Source organism: Rhamphochromis sp. 'chilingali' (assembly GCF_963969265.1).
Source record: "Rhamphochromis sp. 'chilingali' genome assembly, chromosome: 7".
In the NCBI taxonomy this organism is placed as follows: Eukaryota; Metazoa; Chordata; class Actinopteri; order Cichliformes; family Cichlidae; genus Rhamphochromis; species Rhamphochromis sp. 'chilingali'.
In genome coordinates this window covers 26,624,489-26,650,198 of record NC_137934.1, presented here as the reverse complement: position 1 = coordinate 26,650,198, position 25,710 = coordinate 26,624,489, and the positions used below count along the sequence as shown (strand labels likewise).

Sequence of the window (25,710 nt, the reverse complement as noted above, 5' to 3'; positions counted from 1 at the left end):
CACAAAACACACACATGGACCAGTTTTCATATTACTGCATTCCTAAACAGAAACATAATCCCAGCAGCCGTCTTTTACGAATGGCAGCTCATAGAAAAAATACCCACCTAGAAAATAGTGATTGATGCCAGTGGGGTTCATTCACTAATATAGGCAAAATTATCCAAACAAAATAAGTGTGCATGCAGAATTTTTGGTCTGATTAATGAAACATGTGCAATGTTTTTCTACTTTTATTTTTGAATACTGTATGACAAAATATTCTGTGATATAAAGTGAAAAGGTTTGACATCAGAGATGATGTGAAGAAAAATAAGATAGCATAAGAAGGAAGCAGGTGGAGGAGATGAAGAGCCTCCAGCCCACTGGGAAGTAGCAAACTGGTAAGAAATGAATGCCATTGATGACATCCAGCCAATATGCAAGTCTTTTTAGTAAATGCAGCTTTATTATGCTAAGCATTTAGTGTTAGGTATATTAGCTAAAGCTCAATCGTTTATGTTGTACGTTACATTTAAATTCTTTATTGTTATTTAACTCTATGATTTTTTTTTACATTGTTCTGGAAAACAAACTAATTGCCAAAATAAGTTTAAAACATAAGACAGACTGGTATACATGTGGTCTGGGGAAGTTTTAAATTTGTTTATAAAGTATTTAAAAAAATTCATGTAGGAAAATACTGATGAATTCTCGATACGTGCGTGTTTCTATGCACTGTTTAAGCACAGTTTTGTGTGTGCACCATGTTTAGAATTAAAAATATTACTTCTAGAATACTTAGAGAAATTTTGCATTACTCATTTTCCTGCCCTGCGATAAATTGGCCACATGTCCATGGTGTATCTTGCGTCTTGACTGCTACTCCAGGACCACAATGTCTCTGAATTCAGTAAAGACAAATGGATGGATGGATGGATGGATGGATGCTTTTCTTCACTACATCGAGTTAAAGCTGCTCACTGATCTGAACAGGCGACTGTGTGTTGATTCTTACCAGTGGGCGCATTTGTGGTGACTCTCCCCTTTTTGCGATACACCTGCAGCTCACACTGAAGAGAATGGACCAAACTGCGGCTCTCACAAAGCTGCTGCCGGAGAACAGTCAACTCATGCTGGAGCCTGAGGTATTTCATAAAATGCATGAAATCATGTTATTTATTACCTATGATTTCTTTAAGATATGTGTTTCCTTCAAAATCGTCCCACTAAAATGTCTAAAAAGTGTTAGACTCCAAGTATTCCAATGAGAGAAACAAACAGACTACCTGTTGACGGTTTCCTGGTTCCTCAGTCTGTCTTGTTTCAGGTGTAACATCTCCTGACTCTGAGCTTCAGCCTCAGTTTGGAGCTTCCTGGTTTGCTCTGCCCACTTCTCAGCCTCTAGCTCCACCTCCTTCACCCTGGAACGCTCCTGGAGCGCCACCTCCCTCAGCTGCTCTGCCTCCTTAGTGCTCTCTGCATGATACATAACAACAGAGCAGAGTGGATATTTTGATTTTGAACTTTTTTGTCTGATTTCAGGCAGGGACATTTAAGACTCACATTTACATTCTGAATATAAATAATGACTCTTGAGCTTATGACATGGTAGTAAACATTATACTGTACCTTTGGTAACCTGCTTCAGCTGATTTTGTAGACTAACATTTTCCTCTTTTAGAAGTCTAATCTCACTGGCAAGCTGGTTGACTGATTCCAGTCCCTGGATGTAAATATTGGTAGGAGCACCTTTGGAGGAGATAGAGACAGAGGAGTGAAAAATAATAAATAATAAATAAATAATGACAGAAAAAAAACATCTTTGTAAATTCAATTTAAAGCAATAAAATTTCGATAACATATTTTGTCAGGACTAAATTCAATGCTTTTCAAAACTTTGAGCCCTGCAGATAACACGAACAGTGTGTTCGTTTGTCTCTGTTACCTTTCTCAGTGGTGGTTCGGGCCAGTTTCTCCTCCAGCTGTTGTCGGAGACGGTCGTTGGTGTGGATGGAGTCCTCCAGTCTCTGCCTCAGACTCCTGATTTCCCTCAAGTGCTCCTTCATCAGGTCTGAACCTGTAGCAGACAAGCGAAGAGTGAGTGTCTGTTGTGAAATCACCAATCACGCTCACCTAATAAACTAATAAGGCAAGAAAAAGATCATTGTCAAAAACAGCGACTGATCACTCACAGCTGGCTTAACAGGAGACAATAACCATATTTTTGTTTTTTGTTTTGTTTTTCATGCACTGGCTATTTTTGAGTATTTTAATTCCAAACATGTCTGGATGTGTGTTTAACTAAACCCTTTCAAATGTCATTGCATATTTAATCCATGTTCAATAAAACAAAACTTCTTATACATGATTTAAAATTTGAGATCATTTGCAACACAGTGCTCACAAAACATTTAATGTTTCAGATCAATTTCATTTTATTTATAGCACTACAACAAAAGTTGCCTGAAGGTGCATTCACAGCCTGATGTATTGAATGCTTTGTTCGTAATACATCAGCACAATGAAAGAATAATTCAGAAGCCGAGCTTTTATTATATTCATCTGAAAATTCTGGAGTTTTTAAAATTTATTACAAACCTATAACATCTCGTCTTTGACCATTTTACAAACAAATATTCCAAACTAATTTCAGCTCAGTGTTATGCAATTCTTGGTTTTTTTTTTGGTATTTCTTTTAAGGCTATAAGAAAATAAGAATAAAAATGTGCTTTTAATGCCTCAGCTGAGGAAATACAGTTTAGACTAATTTACTACACAAGTTTGCTAAAAACTGATATTACATAAGCATACCCAGGCACTAGCGTCAGTAGGGAACTTGTACATACAAAACATTGAACAATTTTCTAAACATTTTTAACATAAACACCCAGAAATCAGAGAAATCATCGGGCACATTAAAGCTTTACCTGTGTGACTGTTGCCTGACTGGTACCCCGAGGATCCTGATGACAGGTCAGCTCCAGTTCTCACTGCTCGATTTCCATAGCTCACATCCCACAATGCACTGCTCTCCAGGAGGCTAGCCCCAGCTTTCATTGTCAAGCTGGCATCCAGACTACTGTTGCTAGCAGCACTGCTGAAAGGAGAAGGTTGGAATCCTTGGTAGGAGAGAGGCAGTAAGTCAAAGGAGTCCGGCTGCTGGTAGACAAATGGGAAACCCTGAAGCGGTTTGGCTTGAGGAGTAGAAAACCCTGCAGAGGATGAGAAGATTTAAGGAAACAACTAAAGGAAAAGCGGATAGCTTATATATTGCGTAAATACATGGTCTGCTTTGTGTGTGTGTCTTAGAGAGACCAAGAGCAAGATGAAGGGATTTCTCCTGACATCGGGAGCAAGTTTGTTAATCAGCCAAATGAAATTTGTCTGGTTGGGGCTTTCTGAAAGCTCTAATGCCCATCGGTGTTTTAAGATCACAGCAAATCCCTCTCCAGCTGGAGGCTCTGGCTTCATTAAACATCAAGCGCAGAACAGTTGCTTAATGAGTAAGAAAGTACAGTGTGTTAAAGATAAAGGCAATGGGATGACAGGACAGTGAGAAGAAAGACAAAGGCAGTTGGGGAGAAATGAATTATTAAAGCTGGTCAGCTCCCTCTCTGCTTAACTACAAGAAGCCATCTTATAACTTTTATTATAGTGTACAATTCAGGGGCAACAGATGCTCAAGAAATTAGTAGAGTACAACTAAATGTAATGTAGATGGCTGTTGCTATCAAAGTTATGTGCTCTAATTATGTGATGCTCTTTATTAAGACACACAAAATGTCAGAAATTCAGGATCTGCAACCAAATCAGATCATAAAATCAGCCTTTAGCTGATCTAACAAATCCCCCACATATCTTTTAGAAAGTAAACAATACAAAGTAATTCATTTGCATCATGCCCCAGTATTTTATGGGGCACTAATTACCATATAATGCACCAGCACAAGCATAAATGCGGCCAATGACATCGCCATCTTATGTAGGTTATGTCATAGGGTCCAAAAAGATCCCCCGTAGAAGTCTAAATCATTTCTAATGATTCAGACTTCTGAAGCATTCAACAATTATTGAGTAATCGTTACTCTTAGGCAGACTAAATCCATTTTATTTCACCAGCAGCTGCTTAATTTTGAAAAGAAATTCAAAGGATTGTTTCTGGAAGGAATCAGTTCTTGGTTGCACACTCCATTGAATTTGTTAAGTTTAAAGTGGGTCAAACACAAAAGCATGCAAAGACATGACGCACTGCCTTTGTCTGCCAGCTGCCTTTGTAACATCTGCAGCTCCTGGTGCACCTCAGTCAGGGAGAAACCCATACCCCCACTGCTTTGGCAACGGGTTCGCAGGTTGGAAGGGCGAGGATGGAAGGGCAAGCGTGTCTTCTGGGTGGAGGAAGTGGGGGAAGTGTGAAAGGAAGTAGGGCTGAAAACTGAGACAGGAGCTGGGAGAAAAGGGGAAGGTAAATATGATAGACAGACACAAAAAAGCAAAGAATAAAGAAAGATACAGCAAGTAGCAGTTCCTATCTACATGAGCTGAAGGACATTTTCTGGGGTCCTTCCTACCTGTCTGACTCTGCATGCCTGTGTGTTGGGAGCTGGTGGATTGCATGCTGGAGCAGCTATGACAGGACTGGGTTCTGTGAGATGAGGTGATAGATGGAGGGATAGATGGATGGCGTGACACTGTTCCATGGTGACAATCTGGAAAGAAAAGTCATACACTGCAAAACACTGATTCTATGCATTTTATGATAAAGAGTTGATACTGCAAAGGTCAAATGGCAAAACTGCAGTGCGGGACTTGCTCCTTTTGTTCTGAAGAGCATTAAAATGATGGTTAATGCTCTGCTGGAAACAGGTCATCAATTGCAATTTCCTCACACATGAGTAACATTTGCATGGAATTACACAAATATTCATAATTGGAATTCCCTCTGGACTGTGTTGGTTAAAAAAAAACACAAAGAAAAACACTCGTACCTGTGCTCACTTTGGCAGAAATCCGTGATTCATCCTGACCAAGCTCACTTGCAGCATCAACATCAGAGCTCAACTCCAGGTCCTCAATTGTGGATCCATGCTCATCGGACACATAAGAGATGCGATCTGATTGGTCGGTGGTATCAGAGAGGGCATGACCGCTGCAGGGTGTGTCAGAACGATGAGGATGATGGTGCTGCTGATGCTGGTTTAGTCTGGCACGGAGAGACTCAATGACCTTGTCCTTCTGCTGCAGCTCTTTACTGAGGCTGTAGGCACGTGCGCGCATGCACACAAACACACACACACACACACACACACACATTTTATTTACCATGGTCAATGCACAATACATTTATCGTGTCAGATATAGCTAAAATGTAATTCTCCCAAATTATTAGGCCACAAATAATGTGCAGATAACACTCTATTAAATCATCATAAAACCATAAAAGGATTTATAGCCCCCCCACCCAGACACACAAAGAGAAACACATGCACAATTTAAAATGAAAGGCAAAATGTTTAAAAGTACTGAACCCTGATTTCTGTGTGCTGAGGAATCTGAGAGTAGTAGCTGCATGAGTTGTGTCCATGTGACTTAAAGGATAAGTATTATTAAGTAGTGCTGTACCAGGTGTGTGAGTCACCTGCCTGCTCTTCTCACAAAAGGCTTTGCTGACTGCATCGTGTTGCTTTGGGGAAGCCTCTTAGTGACTAACACATACATGACACTGCATCAGATCAAATGTGTAAGAATCTAGACTGACATTAAACAAGTCACACACACATTTTTTGGAAAGCTATGTTCAATTTCACTAGCCACACTCAGGCCTGATTACTGCTACACCCAGTGAATGAAGAAATAATTTCAACAGAACCTTTGTGACAAAGTGAAGTAACAAAGTCATTGACATCTATCAGTCTTGTGAGGGTTAGGAAGTCATTTCTACGGCTTTGGAACTCAGACCCATGGTGCTCCACAAATGGATAAAGTTGGAACAACGGTGAGCTTCCCATAAAATGCATTGATGGAACATCCAGGAAGTCACAAAATAACCCAGAACAATATCTAAAGAACTGCAGGGCTGACCTGGCTCAGGAATGGAGGAAGGTCAGATTCACAATTCAACAGAGGCTCTGCAAAAATGGCATTCATGTGAGCGTTCCAAGGAAAACAACTGCTGACCAAAAAGAACACAAAGGCTCATCTCATATTTGCATCTTGATGAGCCTCAAGACTTACAGAAAAGAGATTCTATCGACAAGCTGGACTTTGGATACAACACTAGTAACCATCACCTTTGGGCTGAGCTACTCTCTTGGGCTCTGCCTGCAACCCATTATCCATCAAGACTGCATACTGTCAGACGCTTTGCCTTTACTTAAGCAGCAGTACGATCTCAAAAAAGAGGGGAAATACCTCATGCACACTGGAAAAATGCACTGAAAAAAACCACATGCTGTGTGGTTAAATGCTTGCATGCAAGCATTTAACCACACAGCATGCAATTAATTTGCACAAATGTAATGTCTTTGATATGCTGCTTCGCTACTTGGTGGTGACTCTCAAAGTGGAACCAATGAGAACCAATAATTGAATCGATAAGGAATCGAATGGATAAATGATATCAATGATGGAATTGTAATTGCTGAATTGGTATCAAGTCCCATCTCTAACTGCACCTCATGGTCAGTTGTCAGAACGATTTACCTGTTCAGCCACAAGGACCTTCCTGCTCACAGATGGCTTCACTCCTTCTGCTCGCCTCCTTCCGACTCACTCCCGTGAAACTCTCCACCCTCCACTGTGCTCGACTCCTCATTTCTGGAACCCAATCTGTCAACATCAGCTAATGCTATGTCTACCTGTTCACAGACCCTTTCTCACCGCTGATGTTGAATGAAACTCCAGCTGACACACCCTCGCTGATCCTGAACTATATAAGCAAACGTTTGCCCTTCGTCTGACACTGTTCATTGGGTTTGGTATTAATGTAATCATGATAAACACAGCATTTCATAAAAAGAATGCCACACCATTAGGAAAACACTGTGGTGTAATGGTGATGGATGGAGGTTGGTTAAAAGGATGGATGGATGAATGGATGGAAGGTTTAGGAGGGCTCCAGGGTGCAGCTACTTTCCCACATGGTTCCATTTAGGTTTGCATAGCTTTTTCCATTTAATAAATGAAATCATCAACTGGGCAGCATGGTGGCACAGCGATTAGCAATTGCCTCACAGAAAGAAGTTCCTGAGTTCAACTCTGCCTTTCTGTGTGGAGTTTATATGTTCTTTGTATTTCTGTAGGTACTCTCCAGGTATTTTGGCTTCCCCCCACAGTCCAAAGACATGCAATTAATGGGGTTAGATTAGCTGGTCGTTCTAAATTGCAAATAGCTTTGAATGCCTTGCAACAGACCATGATCTGTCCAGGGTGTACCCTGCCTCATGTTAGCTGGGATAGGCTCCAGCTCCCAGCAACCCTGCTAAGGATGAATCATTTAAAAGCTGCCCTTTGTAAAGGGGGCAAATATTTTTTCACAGCACTACACATCTATGCCTGTACCAGAAAAATAACACCTGCAGGGCTGATACCTAATGGCAGTCAGGGTGCTGATGTCCAGCCTGTGGAGGTCTGCGTGTCCCTCCAATGATGTGTCTTTCCAGACCATCACTGACCTACCACCAATATCTCTCACATGTGCTCAGGGTGAACATGCTCTCATATTTGAAAAACACAGGGTCCTAGTGGTGGACTTGCCAATTCTGTATTCTATGGCAAATGGAAACCGGGCTCCATGGTGCTCAGAGCTCACTAGTGGACGTCAGGCCACCCCCGTGACTCTATCCAAATGTGAAACTAGTGAAAGAAGATGGATAAGGAGGGAAAAAATGCCAGAGTCCTACACAGATGTTATTAATTTAATTAACACCAAAACAACTGAAACTGAATAACAACACCTTCTCCTACATAACTGACCAAAACAATATCCAAGACGTTTTACTGACTTGATGCTATACTCTGATTGAAAATTATTCTTTTACTTTTTTTGAGCAGTGTAGATTATGAATATTACTTTACAAAAACCACAAGTTACCCTTTTTGAAGTTCCTTTTTGTCTTTGGTAAACTACAGACGAATTCAAGAAATAGCCAACCAAGTGGATTAGTAAGGTGCTGGAAGACTAGAGCTGCTAGAACAGCCTCGGTCCATCTTAGCACTGATTGTCCAAGCCTGCTGAACTCTAATGAAAGAATGGAAGAACTCTAACACGCTGGTCAACAACCATCAACAACAATCATCTGGGATTAGATTTGGTGAGTGTGAAGGGCACATTCATCAGAGGATGAAGGCGAACACCCAGAACAACAAATTGACCTCTTATGATAGCACTAGTCTGCCAGTTTCCCTCACTTCAAACATTAACTCTAAACAAACTAGATGCTTTGCTCATATAGTTAATGCATAAACATGACTGTAACTGAAATAACAGAAGCTTGTTATACTGTTTCAAATTGATAACATGTTTCTTTTTTTGTGCTGTCTTACTTGTCGAGCTGTGTGAGCATTGCTCTCCTCTCCCTGTCGGTGTGTTTCTTCAGCAGCAACAGCTCTCTCTCCTGAGCTTTCCACTCCCACAGGGAGAAAGAGAACAGAGAGTCTCTGTACAGTGGGCTGCTTTTAGACAGCATGACTTTCCACAGAGGAGCCATCACCCACCCTCAGTCACCCTCCGCTCCTAACACCCTCCACCTGGGTGAGCGACCATGCCTCCTCTGTCTGCACCGTTTCTATTGAACTCTGCTGCAGTTTGTTCTTCTCTGCTGGGTCTCCAGAGGTAACGGAGAATGGTTCACTGGCATAGATGCAGAGATTCCCAAAATGTGTGTGACAGAAGGTATATTAGACAGGTAGGGCATAACACAGCAGGAGAGACGACAGAGTGCGCGGGTGATAAGGTGAAAAGCATAGAAAATCCTCATTAGGTTTGGGCTTCCCAGAGAGGGTTGTGGGTGTGATCAACAAATTGAAATCAGGGGTAATTGAAAAAGAAGAAGATAAGAAGATCAGCAGAAATGTAAAGGTTTAAAAGTGGAAACAAATAAATTACTCCACTCCCTGAGGAAATTCTACTCTCCTGTACACTTTTCCTTTTCTGATGCTGTTGCTCCTAGGTTCACGACCGCTTGAATAATTCCCTGAAAAGAAAGCCTCTTGTTGCTGCTCTTGACACAGTCTTTCACTCCACCAGCAAACGCACAGCTGCAGCAGCAGCAGGCCTGAGGCAGAGATGTAGTGACGAAAGAGTAAGAAGGAAACAGAGCTATGCATCTAAATCAAAGTCCAGATCCTGAGGGCTTATATGTTCATGCTCCAGCAACCATCAGAAAAAAAAACAGCTGAATGAAAGATCACCCACAAAGCATTGCTCCTTCTTTCTTCTGCTTGCTGATATGTTTTCTAGCCACACCAGTCTATCCATAAAAACATGTAAGCATCATCTTAGCTGCAAAAATGCAATCACAAAATGAAAATGGTTTTCTTTTCAAGGTTTCAGAATATAACAAGTATCCTCCACTTAAAAAGCTTCAGGTTGAAAGAAAAATCCCTTATGCCCAGCCTTCTGTCCATGAACACAAAAAAATCCAGGTTTCTGGTGAGTAAATCTTACATAACAGAAATCGGTGCTCTGCTGGATGCATAGTGCCACGCGCTGCTCCTGATACACTGAAGCAAAGTGACGCTCTCTCTGACGGGCTTCATCGCTCACGTTTTCTCTCTTTCTCGCTCACTCCCTCTGTGTGTGTGTGTGTACGCGCATGCGCACGTGTGTGTCTGTGTGTTTAGCTCCTCTTGACCTATTTCTGTCCCCATTTGAGGTCTTAATAACTTAACCTGATTAGAGGGCATGCCCTGAGCCAAATGCAGCAAAAAGCCTAAGCAGTATTACGCTATCAGTGCAGTCACTCATGTCATGTACTGTACATTTGGCCTGCTGTCCATGTTATGTAGATACTGTTGTCAGAAAAACAACCCCAAGTGTAAGTTCTTATTACCTGTGATTACACTTTAACAACTTACAGCAGCCATGTGCATAAGACCATGCAAAATATGTACTAGTGTCAACGCCTATAAATTGGTGGAACCTGACAGCCTGGCAGGAAATTCATTTTCTAATATGAGTTTAACACTGTAAAAAAAAAAAAGCTGTATTTTGAGTGAAAGTGGTTTTAAATAAACACAACATAACGCTCCCTTCCAGCTAACATGGACAGTGTTTTTAAAGACAACCAACTTGTACAGGATTGTCATGTTGGTTCAGGGATGGTAAATATAATTGGTTTGAGTTTTTCTGTGTTGTTCTGTTAAAAACCGTGTAGGTCAGTATTTGCACATACAGATCCATTTAAAACGCTAAATAGTCATCAGGCAATTAGTGTTTTTTTAGATGCCATTTTAGCAAAAATGCCTGAAACTTTGCGTGTTTAAACATAATCGTACTTTAGTAGCTAAAATAGATACTGTAATTTATTCTGTGTTTATTGCACATTCTATGACGAGGGTTCTGGATCCCTGAGGCATTGTGCTACTTTCAAAGAAACAAAATCAGTGGTAAACAACACAATTTTCACACATCTCACCTGTTTTTCTTGATATAAAGAAATCTGTCTGATTATTCATGCATTTACAAGCTGACACACATAACTGACCACACCGTTCAACAGTTCAGTGCAACCCCATACACACTGTATGTACACTCGTAACCAGGGGGAAGGCTAAATTTCTGCCACAGAAAACACACTCGCTGATTCTCCTTCACATCTGGTCAACCATCTGTGCTGGAATAACACGCTGGCAGATTACTGCAGGCCTCCCCCTGTTTACGTCTCTCTGAGGACGAGCTCTAATTATTCATATAGCACTGTTTGTTTTTCGAGATTTGACCCAGCGCTCACTTTTATCCAACAGCAGTGGTGGAGCTCTAAAGACCAAGCCAGCGTTTTAGTGTGTTTACGGTAATTGACTGAAATTCATGTAACTGTTCGTACTTTTTAATGAGCATTAAGTATTTTTGTGACAGATTTACAGTCTGTGCTTTTGACCTCTCGGGCAGCCATGTGATTCTTTTCTTCTCACTCATGCATGAAAATCGAAGAGCTGTGTTATGAAACAAAATTCAATGTTGTGTTACAAGTGATTGAACATCCAGGACATTCATTGCTCAAGCAAAAGAAATGAGCTGCCAAAATCTGTGCTTATAGCTTTTGCTTAATGGAGCCTTGTAAAACTGTGTTCTTTCATCATAAAGCTGTGATGATACATTAAATGGCATTGAACACACTAATCAGGTGCCTGTGTGTTACAAATTCTTTAAACTAAACAGCTTTCTGCTGAAGAAATATTAACGATTTGTACTTGCGCTTGAGGATTATTAAAGAGAAACTAAGATTTTAAAAGCTGGACATTTGATCAGCAGCACTGTGTCAAATTAAGGCCAGTAACCAGATTCTGGATGGCATTACCTTGGCCTCCAGTAACACTGTGAGGAATATTGGGGTAATTTCTGACCAGGAAATGTCCTTCAGTGCACATATTAAACAAATATGTAAGACTGCTTTCTTCCATTTGTGCAACATCTCTAAAATTAGAAATATCCTGTCTCAGAGTGACGCTGAAAAACTAGTTCATGCATTTATTACTTCCAGGCTGGACGACTGTAATTCATTATTATCAGGATGTCCTAAAAACTCGCTGAAAAGCCTTCAGTTGATCCAAAATGCTGCAGCAAGAGCACTGACAGGGACTAGAAAGAGAGGGCATATTTCTCCTGCATTGGCTTCCCTTCATTGGCTTCCTGTTAAATCCAGAATTGAATTCAAAATCCTGCTCCTCACATACAAGGTCTTAAATAATCAGGCCCCATCTTATCTTAATGACCTTGCAGTACCATATCACCCTATTAGAGCGCTTCGCTCTCGCACTGCAGAACTACTTGTTGTTCCTAGAGTATTTAAAAGTAGAATGGGAGGCAGAGCCTTCAGTTTTCAGGCCCCTCTTCTGTGGAACCAGCTTCCAGTTTGGATTCAGGAGACAGACACTATCTCTATGTTTAAGATTAGGCTTAAAACTTTCCTTTTTGCTAAAGCATATAGTTAGGGCTGGACCAGGTGACCATGAATCCTCCCTTAGTTATGCTGCAATAGGTGTAGGCTGCTGGGGGATTCCCATGATGCATTGAGTGTTTCTTCTTCAGTTACCTTTCTCACTCACTATGTGTTAATAGACCTCTCTGCACTGAATCATACTTGTTATTAATCTCTGTCTCTCTTCCACAGCATGTCTTCTATCCCGTCTTCCTTCTCTCACCCCAACCAGTAGTGACAGATGGCCCCGCCCCTCCCTGAGCCTGGTTCTGCTGGAGGCTAAAAGGGAGTTTTTCCTTCCCACTGTTGCCAAAGTGTTTGCTCATAAGGGTTCATATGATTGCTGGGGTTTTCACTGTTTTATTATTGTAGGGTCTGCCTTACAATATTAAGTGCCTTCAGTCGACTGTTGTGATTTGGTGTTGTATAAATAAAACTGAATTGAACTGAATTGCAGCAGGAAGTCAGACTTGACATAGATTGTAAGAAAAAAAAGGACAAGAAAATGAACAAGGCTGCCGAGAGGAAGTGGAATGTTCAGCTTTTAAAATCTTAGTTTTTTTCCCCAGTAAACACAGAAATACATGGTTTTGCTGACCCTTCCCAACTCAGAAATATGTAGCTTTCAATTAGTTCTTATAACAGCTTAGACTGGTCTTAAATACAAGGAACTTTAGTTTAAAAACTCACCATTAAGCATTATAAATGTATAACTCTATTTTAATACACAGAACAGCTACTAACTGTGATGGCATGGATTTATATTTCATTTCATGTCAGAAAGGAATGCAACTTCTTATAATTAAGCTTGTCTGCTTAAACAGGAAAATATGTAGTTATTTTAGATTTCATATTTTAGTATTGTCCTACATTCTCCTGTAATGTTAATGGAACAAGCTGCGATTTCTATAGTTATTTCATTGTTATGTAATGTAAATATATCTTGTGTATTGATAGGCTTTAATCTCTAATGTTGTATTGTGTAGTATAACAACACAATACAGCATTAGAGATTAAGTATCACCCTGAAGGTGCATCAATGTGGTATTTGAAAATGCGAAAGCTGAAAAATGCAGAATGACAATATGGTGAATTACGCCATTTTTCACATTCAGTATTCAGTATAATGTTTGAGATTGACCAAAAACATTATAGCCCCCCCCCAAAAAAAAAATTTATTATGTGAAACATCTTTGTGTAGCTTAACATTTTTGGATCACAATAATTGTGAAGTGGAATAATGGAATATAATTAATTTTTACACACACACACACACACACACACACACACACACACACACACACACACACACACACACACACACAAAGCTGTAATGAGGACTGACCGGATGGCAAGTAGCTCTGTCTTATCTGGGTTTTCGGAACAATCTCCTGTTTGAAAACAAAGAAAGAGCATCAATATCATTAACTGTTATCTGCACTCCCTGCTCATGAGAAATCCATGGTGTCGTTTGTACTTTCTGAGACTTCGCATCTGCTCTGATTTTAAGGCTGTACAATGAAACAACAAAAACAGACTCACTTCCACCAAATTTGGCATTAACTCTCTGTGCCAGAGCACTGCTCTGAGCTAACTGATCCCTGAAGCTCTGGCCCATGTAGTAGTCGATGTCGTTGGCTCTCAGCAGCTCCTCAAACGCCTTGGTTGTGTCTCCCAGGTGCTGGGTGAGGATGCTGCACACACCCTGACCCTCTCGTAGCCGCTGGCGGAGGTGAGACAGTTCTTTGGCCTGAGCCTGGATCAGCGTGTCGAATTTTCTGCACAATGAAAAGAAAGAAGAATGTAGCACACCTGACAATGTGTAAAATAATACCTGAAAGCTTTTTTGCTTCTTTTATTGTTTGGCGCTGTCTCATTCCATGGTGAAACTCGCCTCACTTTAAGGCAGTGTCGTTGATGTTATTTCCTCTCACCTGAGGATGACAGTTTGGTTCTTCTTCCAGATCTTTGCAAAGTGGTGATGCATCTAAACAACTTTTACTTGTACTATTTGAAATGAAGATCTTGAACTATGCAGTTGTTTACAAACAGCTCCAAGAGACCTTTCCAACTGTAAATCTACAGTTCTTCTTAAAAGTCATTAAAGATGTAATTATTCAATCATTCAGAACCCAAAGTTATCCTGATATGCTCATGCCCGTTGCTCACACCTGCTCCTAATTTCTTTGGACTTACTTCCTATGGGGGAAAGATTTCTCTATATATTTTACCTGAGTCAGTGTCACAGTGTTGGAACTGAAGCTTCACTGAAGCCACACAGTTTATTCATAAATGGCAAATGGGGCAGCATGTTCCCAACCTCGTGTTAGTTAATCCCCTCACTGTCAGGCTGCCGAGTTTACATAAAAGCATCTGTGGTTACACTTGATTACTAAAGCTTGATACTGACAAGCACTGTTTAAATGGGTTTTTGCTCATTTTAGGCAATTTCTGTCAATCAACCCCCCCCCACCCCTCAACCCCCCACCCCAGCGAGTCCATATTATGATTTTTTGTAGTGTCTTTTAAAAATTATTTTCCTGGTTTATTTCACCATAAAGTTACCAATAGATACAATTTTAATATATTTGCTATAATAAAGCTATAATGAGCATTAAGCTATTAACATTTTAAAATGTAATACATGTACAGGACAGGCTGAGCATAGCTGTGGATAGAAATTTTAAAAAATGTAGAGGAATGCTGTATAAAGCGCTTTATTCAATTCATCATTATCAGATGAAGGATTTTATTAATGGCATTCAAAAGGAAAATAATCAGTAAAAGACTGAATTACTGAAATTTACCTATATTTGACAACAATAGTAAAAGTTTGATTTAACCAAGTCAGATTTGCAAGCTTGTAGCTTTTTAATGAAGATATTCCTATTCTTCTCCAACAAACGACTGAAATTGGTGATGGGCACTGGTTCTTTGTCTGACAACAGGACTGATCTCTATGCCTCAGGAATTTCCGGAATTTTACATTTTTGGACTACGACAGCTTGGCGTTGTCTGAGGTTCTGCAGAAGCAGACTCTTCCTGGCACTATTTAGGGTAAAAAAGCAGCCACTCTTGAACTGTCAAATAATCTGTTTATATTGATCTGGTTTATGTTCTTGGTGTTGGCACAAACACTCATTGTGTTGAACTGGAAACAAAAGAAACTACTATCCCACCCCACCAACAAAGAAAAGAGTTAGAAAAAAAGCAAAACAAACAAAAAACTGCATCGCAACATCTTTCTTACCCTGGCAAGGTGGCAGACACTCCATCCTCTGCCGCAGCCTTCTTTCCACCTTTCATCAGCTGGTCCTCCAGTGCATCTACACGAGAAGCAAGCCTCTCTAGGTCCTTGTCTGGGTGATGGGGTGAATGTAGTTGACCTCCCTTAGATGACTGCCAGCCCTCATTATCCTCTGCCTGGCTCTGTGAAGCTGATGTCTGGATGGACCAGTTGACCTTGTGGGGTATCGAAGGACCATATTCACTAGAGGTAGAGAGGGAACGGAGGCGGCTCTGGAGCCCGGAGATCACTCCCTGGGAGCGGGATAGCTGTGAGCGGAGGTCCTTAACAAGGTGCTGGAGAGAGGAGGCCTCGTTACCATAACCGCAGCTCTGGGTGGTGGTTTTGTCATTGCTGCTGGCAGGCCACCATTGGGAACCGCATTCCAGAGACGTACACATTTCTAGGTCATCAAACTCTGTCAGGAAACATACAATGTGTTCATCAGATTCAGACTCTGTTTCCTGTGAGTGACACTGAAATATATGATTGAAAAAACAAAGCATCAGTAACATCAGTTAATGTCATCTTAAGGCCCATAGTCTGGGGTACTTTAAAATTATGAGATATGTGTATAAAACCTAGTAGCAGACTACCCTTTCATCCAAATACAACTCTGGCTCTCAAAAACTTTCATGGCAATCACTCAGAGTAGCTTCTATTGATTTGATTTCCCTCTAAGGGGTCAATGAAAACCAAACCACAGTATAATAGAGCAGCCAGGAACTCTCATTTTACAGGCCAAGGCTTCAGGTCAAAGTTTTGACTAACCATCGAGCTTTTAAGCTGGGAATGCAAACAGTGCTGAGTAGAATGCACTGGACCGTGAAGAGAAGGCTACTGTTTGGCACAAAGGCTGCACTTGGCTGCCCTCTGCTGTTTCTATGATACCCCGACAAATAACACTGACGAGATCAATTTCAGGATATTTACGGACATTGTATGACTAGAAACAACTCTTAATAAAACATTAATCAGAATTGAATGACATTACTGATATAAAATTCAAAACAAAGGGTCTCAAAGAACCACAGCGTCTTTTATATGGTGATAATAATACACACCGGGGCTGCTGGTTTCTTCTCTCTCAGCTTCATTTTCACTGCGGCCGCAGGTCTCATAGCCCAGATCCTGGAGGTCTACCTGGATCTGTTTACTGTCCTGCTGCACTGCTGTCTCTGCTGCAGGGATACAGAAGAAGAAGAAGCTTTATTTCATTATGTTTGACACTGCTGGATCTACTATCCTCGTCAACTTCATAGCATTTTTTGGACCATTTTGAGGTCTTATCTTATTATTGACATCACAAATTCAGTATCACCGCCACATTTGTTAAAAGGAAAAGTGCGAAGTTTGTGTCCACTCACTGAGCAAGTCCCTGTAGTCTTTGAGCTGCTCGGCCTGAGCCTGCACTGTGGCCTCAGAAACCATTAGCCTCTCCTGCAGCTCTTTGCTTTTCTGCTGCAGATGAACTGCCTTCTCACAAACTGCAGAGGACGCAGTGGCCTGTTGTGAATCTGCGAACAGCTCGCCACCCAGGTCATTGTACTGGTTACAGACAGGGAGGAAAGATCGTGACTGTCAAAAACAATTTTAAACACCAAGTGTGGCTTTTAAATTGATACTTTCTTGTTTTTAATTTACACCACACCTTACAGAATGGTGCAATAATAGTATATTTAGGATCCTCCCACCTGTGACGATTTAGAGTCCAGTGGCAACGTCTGATGTCTGCTGGCTCTCCTTTTCCTTTGTTCATCATTGCTCTGGCTCTTGGCCTGGGACAGGCAAAGCTCTCCTTCCCAGGCATCCCACAATTCAGAGTTTTCCTCCTCCTCTTCTTCTTCTATGGTCACATCCAACTCATTTTCATCCTTGTCTTCACCATCCAGTGCATTTTGCTCATCACTCTGTTCACTGGCACACTCCAACCCTCCATTCAGATGACGCTTTACTTCTTCATTCTCTACCTGCAAGCTGAACAGAGCTTTCCTGTAACAGAGGGAGGTTACAATAAATAAATAGATAAATAGCTATATAGATAGACTCTACTGTCCTCTAGTGGCCAAGAATAGATTAGTGTTGTCAGAAAATAGTAAGCTAATTTCAGCTTTGCCAAAAGGTGTCGCTATGTGTAGCTCCACAGGCTTTGATTTGACAGAGTTTACACCAGATGCCCTTCCTGATTAACTCCAACGGCGATTTGTGTCTTCAGCTGGAATCATATGCATTAACCGTTACACTACTAGAGACAAAACAGACTAATTTGGAGTTTAAAATCTCAAAAAAATGACCTCATCTGTGATACTGAAGAGAATCCCGCTTTCTCCAGCTGAGCCTTCAGCTCTCCCAGCTCTCTCTCAACCAGCCTCTTCTGCTCCACCAGCTGCTTGACTTTGATTAGCCCCTGACTTTCAAGCAGCATGCCGTGGGACAGATTCTTCTCTGGACCTTCAGAACTCTGTACACACGCAGAAGTAAATGAATCAATAATTCTGATCAAATGATTAGAAACAGTACATTGTGCATAATATTTATTCTGCAGGATTTATCTGTATAAGCAAGATGAACAATAACAGCTGAAGGTTGCTCTCATACCTTGGTGTCGGTCTCTTCTTCGTCGATGCTTTCAGTGTATTCAGTGTTCAAATCATCAGCCTCAACATCATCCTCAGCGCTCAGCTCTGCAGGAAGCAGACCAAAGACAACCAAATCAGAAGAAGATCAATCTGCTTTTTCTTTTACTTCAGTTTTGAGCATTTCAGAAGTTTTACAACTGAGTGTGAGACCATCACTTGCTCAATTCTTCTAATATTATTCACCCTCAGAATCATGCTGGTAATTTGTAGCACAGCCTTGTCTAACAGTCTGAGTGTTAGGCTGTATGAGTTTGATTTTCTTGTTTATTGCACTCTGCTGTAGTTTAAAGGGGATTACACTTAAGCCCTAGAATGGGATCCCAGGGATAGTCATATAGAGTTTAATCCAGAATTTAAAACCAGCGAGAAAGACTTAAAAGACGGATGGAGAAGGCTTAAAAATCCCTGAAGATGACAGGATGTTGAGTGTTCTGAGCCTTGGAAATAAAGTGGTAGCTGACAAAGAGCTAAGGCAGGACTGCCTCACAGTCTATGTTTAAGATGAGTTACTGTTATGAAGACTGGTAAAAAGTAATTATTCATTTTAATATTGAATTAAAATAATGGAAGAAAACTGTATTTACCTCACCAGTAATGATTACTAGCATTACCACAATGTCTGTATTTGCAGATATAAGTAAACAATTATATATTAAGGTATCGGTATGCAAATTTACTAGTATCCAGATCAGATACAGGGGCAGGTTCCTCTTATGTGATTGATGTTTATGTCTATTATTTCTTGATAAATAATGAATTTAAAAAATTAAAGATAAATAAATGTGACCTTGGCATCAACTTAATCTCTATATGCTAAATTTCAAATTATGACATTTATGCATATTAATCAGATGTTTCAGTCTGACACATTTTCACTCAGTGAGGGGGAATGAAGGAGAGATTTTCCTCTGAAAGGTGGACCATGTGCTTGTGCCACTGTGTGTTTTACGTGAGTTAATACTGAACATTGCACATTAAAGAAGGAAAAAAAGGAGAATTTCAGCTTTCGCAAGTACTAAAGTAGAATAATCTGAAACCTCTGAAATCACAAAGGCATTAATCAGGTACAGTATGTTTATTATTTATTACAAACCACTTTGAAGGGTGTTTGGCTCTGGACGGGGAAAAATTCAAGGAAAAAGGTGCAGAAATGCCTACAATGCAACAAATGTGGCTTCTCGTGGTGTCTGTGCAGACGCACATATATTATTCAGTTTGATACTTCATACTTACTGTGTTCTAGTGTGACATTCGTTCATTTAACAACAACAGCAACAGAGCAACTGGACCAGTAGTTGTTGGAATGCACAGAAGCAAACATGCAAACTAAATATACACAGTCACTGTACTAAACACAATGTGGAATGTGCTCAGATTTCCATGATCTTCAGACAGCATGTGACTTGAGTTAAGTATACAGAAATCTCAAACTTGCTGCAAAAAACATGCAAAGGCACACAAACACCATCATATAAAGGTTACATTCTGAAGCGCACACTACCACAATATTTGCAGTTATAATCATAATATGATGTGTTATTCAAAAAATTAAAAATTAAATGCCTTGCTATCATTTACACGCAAAAGAAGCAGCACTAATTGTGCAAACTCACAATAACTGCACTACAACATTTATAAAGTTATTAAACAAGATGTTCTTTTTTGGGACGCTACAAGTTCAGATCAATATCCATCCGTCCGCTTTCATCTACTTTCCATGTTAGTATTTTCACACCAAAGAGTTTCAGCTGATAGATTTATGGTACATATCCCATCACCACAGTGCAGTAAGCCATTCTACAGTCACCGCTCCCCAGTGCTAGAAGTGCTGCTGTTACAGATACTGTCCCATGCTTCTCTGGTGCCCACCTCCAAAGTCAGGCTGCCTGCTGTTAGGCCGGTCACGGCCTAGGACAGGGCCTCTCATTGGAGGGCTATCCTCCTGACCCAGTCTCTCCCGCAGCTCCTGGACCTCCTGGGTCAGTCTTTCCACCAGAGGGAGCCCTGAAGGATCCACCATCTGCCTCTGAAAATCCTGCAGCACAAACAAACATGAACTCACACGCATAGAACTCATGACATGTATATACATACAAGCATAGGCAACATACACACACTATCAGCTTATTAGACAAGAGGTTCTACTATACTCCACAGATACCTTCTGTATTCTCACACACTAACCCTGATGATCTCCTCCTTCACATGCAGAGTCCTGTTGAGGGAGTCTAGCCTTGCAGTCTGACTCCTGGTAAGTTCTTGACTCTCCTTCTCCCTCCTTAGAGCCAGAAAAAGCTCCTCCTGCACTGCCTGAAGCTCCAAAGCCAAGTCTGCTCCAAAGTCAGGCTGTGATCCAAAACCTGAGCTCAGCTGTTTGCGAAGTTCCTGGAGTCTTGACTTTTGCTCAGTTATGACCTCACTCAGGCGGACTGCAGAGTCCTGGAGGGAGAGTGTTGTCAGGTTTTCTGTATATTCAACCTTTTCTTTTCACTCTCGGATTTCACATGCTTTATCTGCTCTACCTTAATATACTGGTCTCTGCTGTTGATGCTTCTGAGGAGATCCTGAACTTCCTTCTGGTGCTCCTGAGCTTGATGGGTCCGGTCAGCCAGTACTTCCTGGAAGAGGCGGTCTTTGAGGTGGAGCCGGACCTTAAGCTCTTCCAGAACATCACCTGGAGCAGACTGGATCTGAGCCAGCAAGGAGCAGCGCAGATCCTGCAGATGAGATAAGAAACAAGAATATACTTATTGGTTAACACGATCCTGGGAATATTTCTCTGCAGGAACATATGTTACTCTTCCTGCCGATCTCTCTCTACCTGAGCCTCCTGTGTGCCAGTGTGCAGTGCCTTCTGCAGCTGGTTGATGATGGCATCTCTCTCTCTCAGGATGCAGCTCTGCCTCTCCTCACTCTCCCCCTGCTGCCTCTGGACGTTCCTCCAGGCATCACACACCTGCTCCAGCTCCAGAGCCTTACCCCGCAGCAGTACTTCCAGGCTCTGATACAGACACAAACATTCCAATAAGGAAGCAAGATGAGGCAACATACTGCCAAGAAAAAAAGATGAGTTTATTTTGTGTGTCCTCTTACAGTGATGGTCTCCTCATTGCTGGCCAGGACGCAGCGCTGTCTCTCTAGATCTCTCTCCTTTTCTCTGAGCAGCAGCTGCAGGCGACGAGTCTCCTCGTCTTTCTCCTCCATGCAGCGGAACTTCTCATCCACTATTTTCTGCAGGGTTTGTGGAAATAAAGTTGTTTTAACCTCCATCTAACTAAAATGGCATGTGTTAAAATCTAAACCCACAAACTCAACCATCTTAGACTACTAACAATTAACATGATATAAAGGAGTTCACAGGACACGTTGTGTTGGTCTAATTGTTTTGGCTTTTGTCATGTGTTGGCGAGCGTACTGCTGTGTTTACCTCCAGAGCTCCGTCTCGCTCCTTTATACGCTGGCGAAGTTTCTGAAGCACAGAGTCTCTTTTCTCCGTTGGATCCTCCAGGAACTCACAGCAGTCCTGCTGGACAGCAAACAGACCGTCAACTGCAGAGTAATTACAATCCTACTTATCCACAAAGACAAAATAGAGCTTGAATGGAGCTGAAGTTTTCAGAAAGCGTCTAGGGGCTGTGAGAGCAACTGCAGCTCGTTCTTTGCTCAGATGCGGAGCATTTTAAGCATTAGTCATGTGCACTTCTGTGTTTATTATACAATATTGACAAGAATGAGATCTGTTTGTATTTATTATCGTCGAACATGATGGTTTGTTTACTGTTTACAGACTATTTGATTGTGTCCAACCTCCACCAGCTGTTCTTTGGTCTTCAGGGAAGCCTTCAGCTCGCTGATGATCTTCTCTCTCTCCTCCTTTTCTCTCTGTCTCTCTCGCTCACCCTCTCTCAGTTGCTCCTCTCTCTCCTGGAGAGCTGATCGAGCCTTTTCTAGAGCTAGCTGCAGCTCCTGAGTGTCGCGCATGCACAACACGATAAAGTGAAAAGAACCACGATGCAATTAAAACAAAGAAAAGAAGAATGACGAAAACACCCTCATTAAAAAAAAAAAGTCATTTTCTCACCTGGTTGTGTCTCTCTGCCTCCCTCTTGTGTTCCAGCGACCCCTGCAGCTCTTTCTCTAGTCTCTCCAGGGCCCGGTTCAGGTCCTCCTGAGTCCTGACTGCCTGACACTGGGCTCTCTGTCCAGCCTGCAGCTCCAGTTGAGCTTGGAACAGAGAGGCCTGCAGAGCCAGGACCTCACCCTGACCTCTAATAGTCTCTGCACCAGACGCCTACAAGTAAAACCAGTCAGGGAAGAAAGAAAGACATAAAGGGCAGGTGAGGAACCAAACAGGAATGAAACTCAACTCAACTCTGAAACATGTTTTTATTGTATGCTGAAAAATTATTTTAGATAGGCAGCTTGGTAATTAATAAAACAGAACTGTGCTTTGTGTGGAGGACCAACCTGTAGCTGCTGCAGCTGGTTGCGGTTGGCAAGCTCTTTGAGTGAGCACAGTGTCTTATTTTGCTCCTCAATCACCCTGTACAGCTCTGCAACCTGCACAATCAAAGGCACAATTCATGTGTGAAACTGTGGGGTTTTCAGCACTTCCACCTCTGACCTTACTTTCATTCTCTCTGCAATGCTCAGATTTTGAATTCCCTCCTTTATTTACTATCAAGCCTTATTTATCACTACTGTACCTCTGCCTGTTTGGAGTTTACAGTATCAGTGAGGTTCTGGATATTTCTCTCCTGTTGCTGGGCATCCTCTTGGGCCGATCGCAGCTCAAGCTCCATTTCACCTAGACGCTCCTGCAGCTTCTACATACACACAAACACCCAGAACAAAATTCCACATTATCTGGAATATATTACGGCATGTGTTTGTATGTTTTCACCCACAGTCCAAAGACATGCATGTTAGATTCATTAGCAATTCTAAACTAGCTGTACGTATGAATGTAAGTGTGAATGACTGTCTGTGTTGGCCTTGCAAAACACCAGCGATCTGTCCAGGGTGTGCCTTGCCATTGGCCAAATATTAGCAAGGATAGGCTTCAGCTCTCCTAAGAGCTGTACAAGTGGATATTTTGACAGTGTCATGTTTCAAGTTCAAAGTATATGAAGGCAAAAAGAAGATGAAGCGGTAGTTTTGGAGACTGGTGTCTTTGTACCTGGTTCCTCGTCTCGCTCTCTCTGATCTTGGCCTGTAGTGAGCGCACCTGATCCTGGGCCTTCTGCAGCTCGCCAACACACTGACCTGCAGCACTCTCATAATAACTGAGCTGACCCTGCTGATTGTCAATCAATCGCTGAAAAAGAGACAGGAGGAAGCATGACAGATTCGCCAGTGAGGAGAATGTGTTAGTAGATTATGATGAGGTATGGAGATGAAACAGTACATTTTTATCATATTACTGATGATTCATGAATACAGTTGTTAAGTCTTAACATTTGTTGATTACAACGTTATAGTAGCAGTCTGATTAGTCTGCTTTTCTTTGCATCACATGTTACGAATGTATACTTGTGGGTTATTATGAGCTGTGACAAACCTAAATTTAAAGTTTGGTTCTTAACCAAGGATTAAAAGTTATAGTCCTCCAGATAAACACAGTCTTTTATTATTGTTGCAGCTGTTGTGTGGATGATGGAGTGAAAGTGGAAAGTGATGTCAGCTTGGTGTCGGATGGCTTCCTCTGGAAGTGGGTGTTGCCATAGCAGCATTTTGTTGACTTCCTTGTTTTTGTTTTTATGAGACTGTAATGATGTGATGTCACTCAGCCCTTGGAGACATTAGCTCTGTGCGCAGCCTTTTCTACAGTCATTTCAGCTGTGTCCCAGAGCAACACTGTGTCAAGCAGTGTGGTGAAAAGAAAGAAAGCGTAAACCAACTGGATTTGTACCAGAGGAACGATCGCTTCATTTTCTATATATTAACGAATTACACTAGAATGGGGCTAATATTTACATCACTATGTTGTCTGATTGAATTAAATAATCTGATATGCAACATAATGCAGAATAAGATACTTGTAGGGGCTTAGAAATTGTGTCATCCCCAGTTCATTTCTGAAATGTGTTTTAAAACAACAGTCGGGAACATTTGAACACTGATTTCTGGTCAAAACCATTAATCAAATCCTACATACACTAAAATATACTTTTCCAAGGCCCTTTCAATAAATGTGAAGCAGATCCCCCCCCCAAAGCATGGTCTCAGTAGTCAGGAATTTAAAAACAGAATTCCCCATTTGTGAGCCTTTGGACATTCTGTATTGTAGTAAGCAAGTATCAAATAACAAAAAAAAAAAATCACAAGATATTTTCCTGATTTGACTCGGTGAGCCTCGTATTTGCTTCAGAAAACAGTATTTTGGGGGGGGGGGGGGGGTTGGGAAGCTCATCTTGTAACCGGAAGGTTGCCGGTTCAATCCCCAGCTCTGTCTGTCTTGGTCGTTGTGTCCTTGGGCAAGACACTTCACCTACCGCCTACTGGTGGTGGCCAGAGGGGCCGATGGCGCGATATGGCAGCCTCGCTTCTGTCAGTCTGCCCCAGGGCAGCTGTGGCTACAACTGTAGCTTGCCTCCACCAGTGAGTAAATGTGAGAGTGAATGAATAGTGGAATTGTAAAGCGCTTTGAGGGTCTCGAAAAGTGCTATATAAATGCAATCCATTATTATTATTATTATTTTTGTATGAACCTAGTCATAAATCGCACTGTAAGACAGCTGCTCTTCATCTTTGGAGGCCAGAGAGTGATGAGCCAGAACAAGACCCAGAAAGCTTCTAACAGTTCTGCTGATATTACACGTTGAGTACTTTACCACAAGGGTACAGAAATCTCAGCAAAATAATCCAGAGTTTAGTTGTATGAATGACATATTTGTTTCTTCATTCCTGGACTAATGTGTGCACTGTGCAGTTTTGTGTATTGCATTACAATAGCCGTATATGTTTGACAATAATAGACTATCACATAGCTGTTGTGTGTCTGTACGCTCCTTTCAGACTGAACCACATTTTAACTGTTCATTAACATGACAATAGAAGTTATGAAGCTGCAGTAGACAGAAGAGCCTTTACAGAGCGATGGCTGCAGACCTTGGAAACGGTTTCCATAGCAATGGAAGGGTCGCTAAGATACCGTAAAAGAGGGTTATTTATGCTTCCTTTGAGGGTAATCAAGGCGGTGAGTGTGTTCAGCTTTGTCAGCAGTGGAGGAGACAAGCAAGAGAAGATTAAGAGGGGTCTGACCTCACTCAGTGTGGATGCTGGTCAGAAATAGTTTGCTTTATTCTGACGCCCCTACATCTGATTCTAATGTGGAGCAAATCTGACACTTGTCCCCTAGTTTGTACTCACTTTTTTTGATAAAAAAAATAACTTCAGTGATTGTAATAGGATTACACCTGGGTTTAAAATTACTACCTATAATTTTCCTACAAAGTTCTCCATATTATTATATTATATTTATTTATATTTTTTTATTTATATATAGTGTGTTTTAGAGTTTGCAACTAATTTAAGGCTGTTTACAGCTGCAAGAAGTCAGCACTTTGACTGTAAATAAGATTTTAAAGCAACCCAACCCTGACAAGTATTTTATAAAGTGCAACCCCACAGACTATTGCACCTTTCTCAAGTCTGAGAGGCACCC

The 25,710-nt window shown here is 41.4% G+C and overlaps 1 protein-coding gene across 11 annotated transcripts in view; it reads right to left on the bottom strand.

Annotated features, from left to right (window-relative positions):
* Window positions 1–25,710, bottom strand: part of pde4dip (phosphodiesterase 4D interacting protein) — a 113,572-nt gene that overhangs the window by 7,518 nt on the left and 80,344 nt on the right. For 9 of the 11 annotated variants that reach the window (XM_080887865.1, XM_080887874.1, XM_080887871.1 and 6 more), the window contains 27 exons: window positions 23,224–23,361; window positions 22,751–22,870; window positions 22,512–22,604; window positions 22,126–22,335; window positions 21,852–22,010; window positions 21,472–21,570; window positions 21,138–21,275; window positions 20,866–21,045; window positions 20,567–20,761; window positions 20,229–20,483; window positions 19,914–20,079; window positions 18,004–18,089; window positions 17,700–17,866; window positions 17,100–17,397; window positions 16,773–16,953; window positions 16,470–16,586; window positions 15,370–15,823; window positions 13,662–13,897; window positions 13,465–13,510; window positions 4,968–5,236; window positions 4,551–4,688; window positions 4,232–4,426; window positions 2,910–3,194; window positions 1,928–2,059; window positions 1,612–1,731; window positions 1,269–1,458; window positions 998–1,122 (listed from right to left, as the gene is read on the bottom strand). In XM_080887865.1, coding sequence (XP_080743991.1) covers window positions 998–1,122; window positions 1,269–1,458; window positions 1,612–1,731; window positions 1,928–2,059; window positions 2,910–3,194; window positions 4,232–4,426; window positions 4,551–4,688; window positions 4,968–5,236; window positions 13,465–13,510; window positions 13,662–13,897; window positions 15,370–15,823; window positions 16,470–16,586; window positions 16,773–16,953; window positions 17,100–17,397; window positions 17,700–17,866; window positions 18,004–18,089; window positions 19,914–20,079; window positions 20,229–20,483; window positions 20,567–20,761; window positions 20,866–21,045; window positions 21,138–21,275; window positions 21,472–21,570; window positions 21,852–22,010; window positions 22,126–22,335; window positions 22,512–22,604; window positions 22,751–22,870; window positions 23,224–23,361 — 4,792 coding nt within the window. The remainder of the gene's footprint in view (window positions 1–997; window positions 1,123–1,268; window positions 1,459–1,611; window positions 1,732–1,927; window positions 2,060–2,909; window positions 3,195–4,231; window positions 4,427–4,550; window positions 4,689–4,967; window positions 5,237–13,464; window positions 13,511–13,661; window positions 13,898–15,369; window positions 15,824–16,469; window positions 16,587–16,772; window positions 16,954–17,099; window positions 17,398–17,699; window positions 17,867–18,003; window positions 18,090–19,913; window positions 20,080–20,228; window positions 20,484–20,566; window positions 20,762–20,865; window positions 21,046–21,137; window positions 21,276–21,471; window positions 21,571–21,851; window positions 22,011–22,125; window positions 22,336–22,511; window positions 22,605–22,750; window positions 22,871–23,223; window positions 23,362–25,710) is intronic. The other 2 variants (XM_080887868.1, XM_080887869.1) reach the window with 2 other exon arrangements.